Source organism: Harpegnathos saltator, unplaced genomic scaffold (genome assembly GCF_003227715.2).
Source record: "Harpegnathos saltator strain DR-91 unplaced genomic scaffold, Hsal_v8.6 scaffold535, whole genome shotgun sequence".
In the NCBI taxonomy this organism is placed as follows: Eukaryota; Metazoa; Arthropoda; class Insecta; order Hymenoptera; family Formicidae; genus Harpegnathos; species Harpegnathos saltator.
Genome location: NW_020230355.1, coordinates 63,301 through 75,885, shown reverse-complemented (window position 1 = coordinate 75,885; position 12,585 = coordinate 63,301). Strand labels below are relative to the sequence as shown.

General features: G+C 49.3%; 2 protein-coding genes across 2 annotated transcripts; both read right to left on the bottom strand.

The window, feature by feature from the left end:
- Window positions 1-4,252: 4,252 nt before the first annotated feature.
- LOC105186880 (uncharacterized) lies at window positions 4,253-4,759 on the bottom strand. Its single transcript, XM_011147370.1, has one exon. The coding sequence runs from the start codon at window positions 4,757-4,759 to the stop codon at window positions 4,253-4,255; it is 507 nt and encodes a 168-aa protein (XP_011145672.1).
- A 4,215-nt stretch (window positions 4,760-8,974) lies between these two features.
- LOC105186878 (neurofilament medium polypeptide-like) lies at window positions 8,975-10,117 on the bottom strand. Its single transcript, XM_011147369.1, has one exon. The coding sequence runs from the start codon at window positions 10,115-10,117 to the stop codon at window positions 8,975-8,977; it is 1,143 nt and encodes a 380-aa protein (XP_011145671.1).
- Between the last annotated feature and the right edge of the window lie 2,468 nt (window positions 10,118-12,585).

Sequence of the window (12,585 nt, the reverse complement as noted above, 5' to 3'; positions counted from 1 at the left end):
TCGGTAGCCTGTTTCTGCATCATTGAGGAATCTATTACGCCATAGGCCACAAACATGTTCGCCACATTGAACCACATGCGTTCTACGTTGAGATTGGCCCCATAGCACAGCAAGCGTATAAGTTCTCGTTTGCCGCGTCGACGACCCAGACACATGCGAATCTCGGCGTCATTCAAACTCGCTTTCAGTTGATGAATTTTAGCAAAGCGCTCCTCCTTGGGCAACTGTTCAAACAAGCAAATCAGGCGTGCAAAATGATGAAAACTTCTGTCGTAACTGTTCGTTTGCTGTTGTTCATATTGCTGCAGCTGTGCAGGTTGTTGATGCTTGTCAGCGGCGGTCATCATGTCGATGCTGGTGCTAATGGAGGTGGCTACGGCGGCGTCAGATTCTATCAGTTCGCTGTTTTCACTACTGACCGTTGTACTGACGAGTTGCGCGTTAAAACGTGGTATTTTGTGATCTTCTTTCCCGCCTGATATGTTTCCGATTGCCAGCGACTGATGATCTATCTTGTTGAAAAGCTGCACTAAATTGTCCAACGATGAATAATCGTAGAGTTGTTGCTGCTGTTGCATTCCTCGTATATATTGCTGCACGAATAAATTGTATGAACGTAAAGACAATGGATTACCGACAACGGACACACGACTACGACGATCTCTCTTCAACACTGTCGATGTGAGATTCAAACCTCTCGAATATATACTGTTCTCAGGACCAACGACGACGGCGCTTAAGATTCGACTAGCGACGACGGCTCTTAAGATTCGACCAGCGACGATGGCTCTTAAGATTCGACCAGCGACGACGGCGTTTAAGATTCGGCCAGCAACAACGTCGTTTAAGATTCGATCACCTCTCGAAACATCAAATGAAACGTGTTATCGCGCTATCTAAATGTACGCGGATATTCGGTCTTAATTCGTTCCTTAATTTTAAACACGATATCGCGAATGTTAGATCTTGCGACGTTACAACCGCTTTCGTCGAGAAATTCGCGCAGAAATTTGCACATTTCGATCTCGCTGATAGACACAGTTGAATCCTCGACGATGCGATAACGTTTCAATAACCGTTCATACTGATCGATGGTGACGTGCAAATTTCGCGCGTCACGCTGCATCGTTACGGGTATGCAATTGATGATGACCGGGTCTTCAAGTCTCTTGGCCGATTGGTGAGCAAACACGTCGCTCGCTTGTACAATCTCTTCGCCGCCGTCTGGCGACGACGATGATGCTCCGCCGTCGCTGCCGCCGCCGCCGCCGATGTCACCATCTGTTAACAATTCGTGCACGATGCGTTCCGCCTGGCCGTAGATTAGTATTTTGCGGAATGCTTCGAGTTCTTGCGTTCGAGTATTCAAGCGTACTTTATCATCTCGATTGGAATTGTCGGCACCCTCGCGTAGTTTTTTTTTCTAGCCAGTTTTTAGCGAAGCATTTGCTCAAGGCGTCGTAGAGTAAGTAAAACGATTTGTCGTACGTGCACATGTCGATAGAAAAGTGCTCCATGACCAGAAAGAGACCCACGCGAAACGAGGGAAAACTCACACCTTGTGCGAAGCACCTTGCGGCGAATTGATGCGATACACTCGGTGCGGAGTGTTTGCCAAAGTCCACCGAGCAATCGTGATCGCGCGGATGCAACGTTTTGAAGCGATGCAGCATGCGCAAACAATATTTGAGGCGCGTAATGACACCCGCGTTGCTGCGCAGAGTGATCGAGTCGTTGACCGTTAGCACTAGTTTGGCCAGATTGATCAGATGTTGCGGTTGCTGATCGAAAAATTTTCGACTCTTGATGCGCGTGCGAGAAATAAGCAGTTTGAACAGCTTCGAGTTCAAGCGTTCAGGTTCATCGCATTGATACAGATGCGAATTCATCATGCTCATAAAGTCGGTATTGATCTCATCGCGCACACCCTGCCGCAACGTCGCGTTGCTGATGGTGCCTATGAGGCACGAGAACATTTGACGCAACACTTCTGATACGAATTCGCTCTTGCCGCTGTCGCTGGTGCCTTGCAAGAACAGCACAGACTTCAAAAACTGTCCGGGGAATCGCACTGCCACGACAAACACCAAGAGGAACATAACGATCTCCGGGTCGCCGCTGGCGTAAATATGCATAGTCACGAGGGCAACACAGAGCGAGTAGCCGATGTCGTGCGGCACCCTGTCATCTACGTTCATGCTGTGATTAAAGAATATTGCCAGACCGTTGGCCAGTGAGTTTGTGTCGTACGAGTGTATACTCGCTTCGGCGAAAATTTTCCGCAGCGAACGCTCACAATCGCTTGCGTGCGTAGCGGTCAAACGGCCAAAAATGTTCCAGCGCCACTTATTCGCGGGCAACTGGCATTCGCGCGTAGATTTGCCGTTTTGGCTCAATGTCGCCCAGCGCTCTCTTTCTCTTGCTACAACAAACAAATACAGTGCGGCGATATGACGCAGGGACAGATCGGTCGTAAATGATGATTCCGGAATCGCGGTAGAATCGCGCATGCTGGTTAACCATTCGCGCAAGTCTTGATCATCCGCGTGTTCCAGGTCAAATTCATCGAGTTTGCGGGACGCGAGAAATTCCCGCATGGCGTCTGCGCTGGCTGATGTTCCGTCATTATTGCTACTGTCATTTCCGCCGTCGTTTTTCAACCTAGTCACGAAGGTTCTCCGTGCGCGTTGTTCGGATTGTTGTTGGCTGCTGCTGCCTTGACATTGAGTGTTGCGGCGAAGACTGATTTTATGACGTCGTAGTGCGAACTCGTTCAATAGCATCGAAGCATGGGTAGAACTTTCGTCGTTCCGTTGCTGCTGCTGTTCGTTATATGCCACAGCGGTTCGTCCGATTTGTTGTTCGTTGCCACTATTACCGTTGCTGCTGTTTCGTTGTTGTTTATCGGTCATTAATCGAAGAAAATTTTCAGTGTTTTCGTATACGTCCTTCTGTACTCGTCGGAACATCTCGTGGGCCACTTCGTTATCGTCTATCAAAGAGCTACGAGGGTCCGTACTCGCAATCGTCCACTTGGCAAATGATCGTTGTATAGCGATATATTGCACGACAGTTTAGGGGTGCATAGAGCGCTCGATATGAGCAATCATCGCGCAGAGATACGTCTGCCGAAGAGTGCGTGAGCATCGGTACGAGTCGATGCACCGTATCGGGCCGCTCTAGTACAGCTAGACCGAACGAGAATGCGAGATTTACCATTACTAGAAAGAAACAACGTGCCTCGCGATGTGACAATAATACTGCGGCGGCGTCGCTCGTAGAAACAGAGAGCACTAGACATGAAAGAAGATCTTTCGTAGCGCATACGAAACGTCGGTCATATGATTTTTCGCTCAACTATTTCAACATGTTACTCTCGAAAGCGAGAAGGAAGAGAGTATCTTCATCGTCAACAAAGTTGTCAGTCAGTAGTCGTTGATAGCGCATCGATTGCAGCGGCTGTGTTGCTCTTGACGAGAGAGCGCCTGCGTCGCTTGATTCGTTGTCCTCATTGTTGCTCGGTGGAGCGCGTTTAGCTACAATGCGTGAATACAGGTAACACAGCCACACAAAAAAAAAGTGTCTTGATCTGGGGACGAGACATGTGTATTCCTATGTATTTTGACGCGCTGAATCCAAATCCGCTATCAGAATTGGCCCAATGGGTCTTGGTTCAACCCTAACCTCAAAAAATACTTAAAATCACAGAAATATGCGAGATAATTGTGATATACTGCCTGACAGGCAAATTTTCACCTAAAAACCAATGTCTGCAGAGCCTTAACTTTACAATTAACCTGACCTTTTTTTTTTTTTGATGACGATGGAGAAATGCATTTACGCATATCCGACCTGACCCCGGAAGGTCTCCAGGTCGGGTTATGTGGGACTCCCGCAGCCAATGGCCGCGTCCTACCCACTAAAACTCCACCGAGCGTCCTAACCGCGATCATATTGGATGCGTCCCAGGTACGCCAGGAAGCACGACTACTGGGAGGCACCCTGAGCCAGCCGACAACCATCAGCCTCGTCCTTGAGCTCCTCAGTTACCCTTGAACCTAACCAGCGACGGATGCTACGCCACTTCATCCGCCGCCCCCCCCCCAGCCTTTGTGAATCCCATTGTCCGAGGGCAATGGGACTCGCCTCAAACTCTTCCGCAAGCATCTGTTGGGTCTCCTTCTCTTTCTTTCCTTACCTTACTTCTTATTACCATCCCGCAACCCGCTGTCTGGGTTGCCGCTCACCTATGTCAGCTTCCATGTAAGGTGTCCTGTGAGCCTTCTTTGGTGGTAGAGGCAACTGGAGGAGTTGCTGTCGGTTCCTCATCCTCCATTGCCAACAACAACCTGTCCGACTCCTCCCTCTGTCTCTCTGCCTCTTCCTTTTGCTCCATCACACCTGTTGCAAACGCGTTCACTGCGCGCCATGCCTCTTCTGACCTGAGCATTGCTCCTATTACTGAGGACAGAGTCAGGTCATTGCCTATTTTTCCAGTTAGGGCCGCTCTCTGACTTGACCAGGCCGGGCATTCCTGCAGGTTGTGCTGTGCGGTGTCCGTCCCTCCTCGACATTGCTCACAGCGGTTGCTCTCCACCTTGCCTATTCGCTTCAGATAATCGTTGAAGCAGCCGTGTCCCGTTATGATCTGCATTAAGTGGAAGCTGAGCCCTCCCCTTCTACGATCCACCCAGGCGCTGAAGTTAGGCAGTATTGCTTCCCTAGCTCTGACTCCTAGACTGATTCGCCCGTCCGACATGAATCTCCCATTGCCTTTTAAGGAGGATCCTCTCCATCCTTCTTATCTCGTCTTCGGTTTTAGCGGTCCAGTCGCCATTCGCTCTCGTCTCTCTTATCCTTATAAATGTCCTCCTCTACAGGGCTGCCGTTAGATACAACGGCGGGGTCCTCGCCAAGATGGTCGCTGCTTCAAATGATACCGTCCTGTATGCAGCAATCACCCATAAGGCTGTGTATCTTTGTACCCTTTTGATAGGGAGGTGCGCCCTCTGTGTTAACGATGACGACGCCGGTGTAGCCAGCGCCTCACTCCAGATGGGCGCGCCATACAGAAACACAGATGTCACCACCATAGCGTACAATCTCCTTTTTGTTTCCCGCGGCCCTCTGAGATTTGGCATTAGCCTTCCCAAAGCCCCGGCAATGCGTGAGGCCTCCTCAGCCGCATACACGAAATGTTGTGTAAACTTCCAGCGACTGTCTAATATAATTCCCAGGTACTTTATGCGCTCTCTGGTTCTAATCTCCACCCCTCCGATCCGAACTTCTGGCATAGCCCCCGGTCTCTTCCTTGGGCCATAGAAAAGTATGGCCTCTGTTTTCTGAGCGGCCATTTCTAGGCCTAACCTCTCGATTCTCCTAATAGTTCTGGCCGACTGTAGGTTGGCCTTCGCTACCGCTGTCCTGATGTTGCTAGCCGTCACTATGATGAATGTATCATCGGCGTAGCAAATCAGGGAGCATCCGTCTTCCATACCTGCCTGTAGTACCGGGTCATACGCAATGTTCCACAACAGTGGTCCCAGTACCGACCCCTGAGGGACCTCCGCACATACTGGCCTTTTCCTAACCTCTCCACCCATCACTCCAAATTCTATCCATCTTTCGGATAGATATGCTGCCACAATCCTTCTCAGGTAATCCGGAAACCCTTTTTCCTCAAGAGCCTCGTTGATTCTCATCCAAGGGATCGAATTGAAGGTATTTTTTATATCAAGGCTAATGCCAATCGCGTATTCTGCCCTCTTAACGGATTCCGCCACCGCGTCCCGAACCCTGATGACCGCATCACTTGTAGAGAGACTTTCTCTGAAACCGAACTGTCTGTCGGACAGCCCAGACCTAGGGTTTTCCTGCATCCAGTATGTGAGGCGATCCGCCAGTACCTTCTCAAAGATCTTCCCTATTTCTTTTAGCAGACAGATTGGCCTTACTTTTATTTCGGTCCCCATTGGAAAGCTCCCTTTCGGAATCAGGACCAGGATTGCTCCCTTCCAATCTACCGGAAAGAACCCTTCTCTAAGACAAGCCGTGAAGCGGCTTGCGATTCTCTCTGTCGCAGTATCTGGTATTCTTCTCCATGTCTTCGCTGTGAAGCCGTCCATGCCCGGAGCTCTGTTCTTCGAACTCCTCTTCTCAATCGCAGCCTGTACCTCTGATGCCGACACCCTCTGCTGTTCTCGCCATTCAACGGGGATGTTTTGGTTTGACTTATCGTAAAGCGTGCCGCCAGGGAACAAGGAATCGACAAGTTCGCCCACCCTTCTTTCATCCATCGTTTCGGTCAAGCGTGAGGTGGCATTCCTCAACTTACCCAGGATCAGCCTGTAAGGTGTGCCCCATGGGTCCGCTTCGATGGTGGCAATAAGCTCTTTCCAGGCTTTTAGTTTGGCCTTCCTTATCAGGCTCCTCATGTGGTCTGCGCTTTCCCTATAAATTTTCCTCAGACCTGCCAGTTCCAGTGCACTTTCTTCACTTGTGTCAGGCTCAGATTTGGACTTGATTTTCTTCGTCTTCCTTGTAAGCTGCCTTCTCGCTTTGATGCAGGTTGAGCGTGCTTCCGCAATGTCCTTGTTCCACCAGTATGTTTTCCGTCTGGTCTTTCTTGCTTTAGCCCTTGGTGCTGCTAGGTCGCATGCCTCCCTCATGGTGAGTTGGAGCCATTGCGCTGAGTTGGATGCTGATTCCCTATCATCACTTTCAGCTTCGCCCCCCCCGCATCTTAGCTCCCATAACAATTGGAAGACCTCCTCGTCCATTTTGTCGAACTTTCGGCGGTGATACTTTCTTTTGCTATCCCAGTCCTGTTTATTTCCAGGCGGTGCCCTCATTCCGTACATGTACTCTATGTATTTATGGTCTGACAGCGTTTATGTCTCTTCCAAGACTCTCCAGCCATCGGTCTTCAGCACCACATCCGGCGATCCCCAAATAAGGTCCACCACAGAACAACCCTGAGGTCTAACGCACGTCGGCTCCCTATCCCTGTTGATTAACCGAAAATCTCTGCCGCCCACTCTTCTAACAGATCCTCCCTAAAGTTAGATCTTCCATCGTCTCATGCTTTAGTCCGGCTGTTAAAATCTCCGGATATTATAACCTTCGTACCCCCCAGCTCTCTGACTGCCTCTCCCAGTTCGTCGAGAAACTGCAGGAACGGCCCCCTCTTGATTTTGGGTGACACATAACAGGATGTGATTCTCAAACCTCCAGCTTCCACTATGACAAAGTCATAGCCTCTTTTAACCAATGTGCACCGGACCAATTGCGCCGAACCTTTGGGCATCCAGACTACCGCCGCCAGTCTGCTCGTACTCCGGAACCAGTTTCCAGCCTCTATTGCCGCTGGAGGTTCGGCAATGACGCACACATCTGTACTCTGCTCTGCTGCTTGATGTACTAGCAGGTTGTATGCCTCCCAGCTTCTATTTAAGTTGCACTGGATTACTTTTATCCCCATTATTGGATAGGTCTGTTACACCAGTCCTCCAAGCTGGTCTTCCTGTGTCCTTCCTTCCTGTTGCACACGCCGCTGACCCCATTCTATGCTTTCCATCCCCTCTTTTTTCATGGCACGCCACACACCTCGGTTTCATGGTGCATAGTTTGGCCTGATGTCCGTTGCTACCGCATCTACAACACGCCGCACTTCTGTCAATGGACGATGTACATCGGCTCTTCACGTGCCCGTATTCCCAGCAGCGATAATACTGCAGGAGTCGTGCACGCAACAGTTCTGCTCGCGCAATTGTCCATCCAATTCGCACTTTACCCTCTCTCCCTATGCGTATTGCCGCCCCTAAAGGGCACTGTACCCATACAGTATAAAGGCCATTTGGCATTTCCTTCATATCCCCTGTTTTAACCTCTTCTAAGTCGCAGCCCCCTATGTTTGCTACTACATCGCGGACTTCATCGTAGGTGACAGAGTCATCTACCCCTATGATGCGTACCTCTCCCTTAACCGTGGGTCTGGAAATGACGGCCTCTTCCTCAGGCAGCACCTCTTTTAACTTAGTGACGAGGGCGTTGGCCTTATCCTTCCCATCCGGACCTATTACCTCAACTAGAATTCCCCCATTTATAGCTCGGCGAATTCTAGTCTGCTCGATTCCCATTCCGGTGAGAGAGATTTTTTCCCTTGCTTTCCTCACTGCTTCCGCATAAGAGAATCCCTCTACCCGACCAGTTATCGAGACCGCCGCCGTTCTCGGGGGTCTTCTCCTGACCTCATTCTTTCTTGAAGTTCCTCCTGTCATTCCTCTGCCGCTTGATGCCCCCTTCTTCCTTTGGGGTTGTGCTCCTACTTTTCCCCTTTTCCCTATGGTTTGCCATTCCTCTTCCTTTCTTTCTCCTAAACTTCCCTGTCCTGTCTCTTCTCTTTCCTTATCTTCTTGTTCCCTCTCTCTCAGCGGGATGTCTCCGTGAGGACCTAGTCCTTTCCTAGGTGGAACCATCTGTATGTCTGTCTTGATCCTGGGTCCATTTGGTTTCCTTCTACCCCTCTGTTTCCCTTCCGTACCATTTCCCTGAGCTGTATTGTTCCTGTCCTTTTTCTTATCCTGGCTTTTATCCTTCCGCAGTTGCTTCCTTGCCCTTACCAATTCCGCTATTTGCTTCGTGATCATTTCTTCCTTTCCTTGCCTCTCTTCACCGTTGCTGGGATAGGCGCTGATATGCCTCTCAGCGGCGGCCTCCATACCGTCCCCTCCATATCCTCTCCAACTCCTATATACGTTCCTTTCGCCTCTGTTTCCATATCCTTTTCCTGGGCTATTTCCTCTTTCCCTATATCCTTTCCATTTCTACCATCATCCTTCATTTTGTCTTTACCGCTCTCCTTCTCCTTGGGTGGTTTCCTGCTTTCCGCCTTAGCCATCTTTTCCTTCATCTCCTGTATTATGCATTTAGCCTCTGCTAGGTCGGTCTTGTTCCTTTCGCACGTCTCCTGTACCTACTTTATCTGCATGGAGAGTTCCGCGTTTCTCATCCTTAGATATAGGGGGTCTCCTGTCGCTTCCGCCTTACCGATTAGGGCTCTTATTAGATCCTTTACTTTGATGACATTGGTTCTCATCATGCCGCTGATACGTCCTTGTATGTTTGATGATTTGGCTCTACCAGATTCCACCTCGTCGAGCCACTCCATCGCTAGTGCACCCGCTTCCGCCGCCGTCATTTTAATGTATCTAGCCGGGCCCAGTGTCATGCTCTCTTCCCTGTTGTCCACCTTCATCTGCGTTTGGCTTTTCAATATCTTGGCCTCTTTGTTGTCTGCAGACACGCTTCCCTCCTTTGCCTTTTCTTGGATCCTTCCTTGGGTCTCTTTCTTGGTGGTGGCGATATACTTCCCTCCCTTATCCCTTTCCCTAATAGATTCCTGCTCTCTCTTTTTCTTTCCTTTAGCTTCCACCTTCCTTTTTTTCCTAGGCGCCGTCGCTTTATCCTTCTTGGTGGCCCTTGACTTAGGCACGTAGTCTTCATCCGAGGTTGTTGACACCGTCTCACTTTCCGATTGCTTCCTGTAATTGGCCTTCCCTGATGTAGAGGGGAGGGCTACTTTCCCTGCTCTGGTGGTTCTCTTCGGCTCGATCATCTCCAGATCAGATTCGTCAGAGATAATCTGCGGTCTGGCGGTCACCTTCATCTTTCGGCTCATAGGTCCTGGCCGGATCTCCTCTTCCTCCGACCTGTGTCCTTCCCGCTTTTCTTCTCCTGGGGATGTGGATTCCTCCTTCTTCCTTTTCCTGGGCGGGAGTGCTGCGCTCGCCGTTGATGATCCCTCCACTACCTCCTCGACCTCCATCTGGGCTGTAGATGGTACTGCGCAGTCGAGCTGCTCCTTGGTCTCTGCCTGGGCTGTGCTTTCTCCCTTTCCTGCATTGTTGGTATTCGGGGGATTGCCCGATTCCCCTCCGGCCTCTTTTTCCTTCGCAATGCAGGAACACCCCTCTTTCTCCGTTGTTTCCTCCTCTTCCCCTCTCAGTACAATGTGGCCGGTGTTCTCCTCTCCCTGTGTTACAAGGCTAGTATCTGCCACCGCCTCCTGCGCCATGAGACTGGCGTTTGCCTCTTCTTCCTCCCTGTCAACCTTCATCGGCCGAGAATCCTCGATCCCGATGTTCGGTAGACCTTCTGCATCCGATGGCCGAAGACTCTCTCCCCCCTCGGGCCTCTCCTCCCTTCTGTTTCCTCCACCTCCACCTCAGCGGTAGTCCGTTCACAGTGAGTGCCCGCCGGTAACACTCCCTGCAGCACATAATATGATGACGACCCAGCGGGACCTGGGACGGTTATCCCGTTGTGCCGGTGTGACGTTACCGAGTCCGCCACAGACTTCCCCTCGTTACTGGACATATTCCATATTGATGTGTAGGGGTTTTATCGCGGTCCCCCACCTGGAGCAGACATGTCGGGCCTGCCAGTCTAGGTCGGTTAGCTTCACTTCGCCTGTCGAATCCTGCCTACCCGCGCAGTAGGACCCTTTGAGTCTAACCCCCGAGGACCTAGGTCTCGGGGGGCCAGGCACTCCAGGCCCTATCCCCGCCCCTCAACGCTGCTGCCCGTCGAGGAGCCCGACATCCCGACCCACAAAGGAACCCACCCCAAAACCCACCCAACCCCTTAACCCCCATGCACGGAGAGAGGATTGAAATCCCCTCCTATCAGCGCCGTGCCGCCGGGCGTGGAAGTAAGGTCGCCAGCCCCTATCCGCGGAAGGAGGACACGTCCTCCCCTGTCGGTGCCGGGCACACCGAGCGATTTACTCGGGCCGCCATACCCTAGTCCGGTTGGATCGGTGTTAGTCATCCTTTCGAGGCCGGGCACCGCGTGCCGCCACCCTGTGAAGCCAGGGTGACGTCCGCCCTTTTTTAATGAGGCAGCACGTTCCTCATGGAGGTCTTAGCACCTGTCACCTCGCTCCCGGGCCTCAGATCAGTCAAAAACTGATCCTACCGCCGCAGAGGGTCATTGGAATCAGGTGTGCCCCTCCGCCACGCCAAGGCGACCTCCGTGGAGGGGACAATTAACCTGACCTGACCTAACCTAACCTAATCTAACTTAACCTCACCTCGCGTAACCCAACCGAATCGATTGTACTCTTCTGCCGGGCAGGCCAAAAACATTGTCTGCGAAGCCTTAACCTACAAAAAATCTAACCTAACCTAACCTTTCTCGGTTGAAGTTAACATGACTGTCCGTATGGTCAGCACATTCCTGTACGTTTTCGGGGTATTCGAGTTCAAATTTACGGTTTTGTGAAACTTGTATCCCCAACCTCATGACCATTGAATCTTACTTTAAAAAATACCTCTGATTTCTCAAAATTGCTCATTTTGCAATTAAAATAAGGACATGTGCTCAAAATATGTATATATATGAGCATGACATTTCAAATGTTTCTCGCGTCGCAGTTTATGAACTCGGGGTCACAATTTATATTCTTTTTCATCTTCAAATGAAATCTAACTTGTCATTCATATCAAATTAATTAACAAATTGTCTTCAATCTATTTTCTTTCTACTATACCGTGTTCTTTTTTCTTCGAAGGATCTATGCAAAGGGTTTCGCTTACGTTTCTTCCTTTTTATATTCGATTCTCTTTTCAGCATCCAGCAAAAATTTTTGCTGGATGCTGAAAGCATTACTCAACTACAAGAGAAAGAAGGAAGATATTATAATAAGGAAGTAATAGACGAACATTTCACGGTAATTGACGCAATACTAAACGATATAATGCGTAATCAAAACGATATAATTACTTACCTAAATGATATAAGTAACGGAATATTACCGCTCCAAATAACGCCAATAGAAGAAATATTAAACCAACTTCGAATTACCGCGTCACATCTACCACAAGACGTACACCTGCCAGTAGCTCCAGAATTAGTAAATTGGCTGCAAATTAGTAAATATTTAACAATCAACGCGTATCACGACACTGAAAGTATTTTTACCATTCTCACATTACCATTGATAACATATCTAACTTACGATATTATAAACATCATCCCCGTACCAACTCATGTCCAAGAAGACGTATTCGCGATAACGATTTCACACATGAAAATAGCAATTAACGTAGAAAATCACACTTACCTAGTGTTAGATAAAAACGAGCTAAACTCGTGCATAAGATTAAACAATCACTATATTTGTATACAAAATAAACCCATTTATCGCATAGACACGGAAACACCGTGTGAAATACAAATGTTCGCTGCACCTCAAACGACAACATCGTGTCCAATTAAATATTTACGCGCAACACACCCTATCATAATAGCTTTGGAAAATACCAATGCGTGGTTAGTCGCAACATACAAAGACCAAACAATAGAGGCACGTTGTAAAAATCGAACGGATTACGTGACTAAAATCTCAAAAATAAGTCTAATTCAGACACACGTACCGTGTACATTTACAATAAGTAGCGTTACCATACAAACAAGAGCGCATTGAGGCACGAGTAATTCAAATTTACGCGCCGAAGTTCAATTTAACCCTTCCTGCAGTCAATAAGACTAGGACAATAAATAATAATAAATAATAATAAATAT

Bases quoted from the DNA above. Each gene is read 5' to 3' on its own strand.
- LOC105186878 (XM_011147369.1), bottom strand. From the start codon at position 10,117: ATGAAGGTTGACAGGGAGGAAGAAGAGGCAAACGCCAGTCTCATGGCG.
- LOC105186880 (XM_011147370.1), bottom strand. From the start codon at position 4,759: ATGTCGGACGGGCGAATCAGTCTAGGAGTCAGAGCTAGGGAAGCAATA.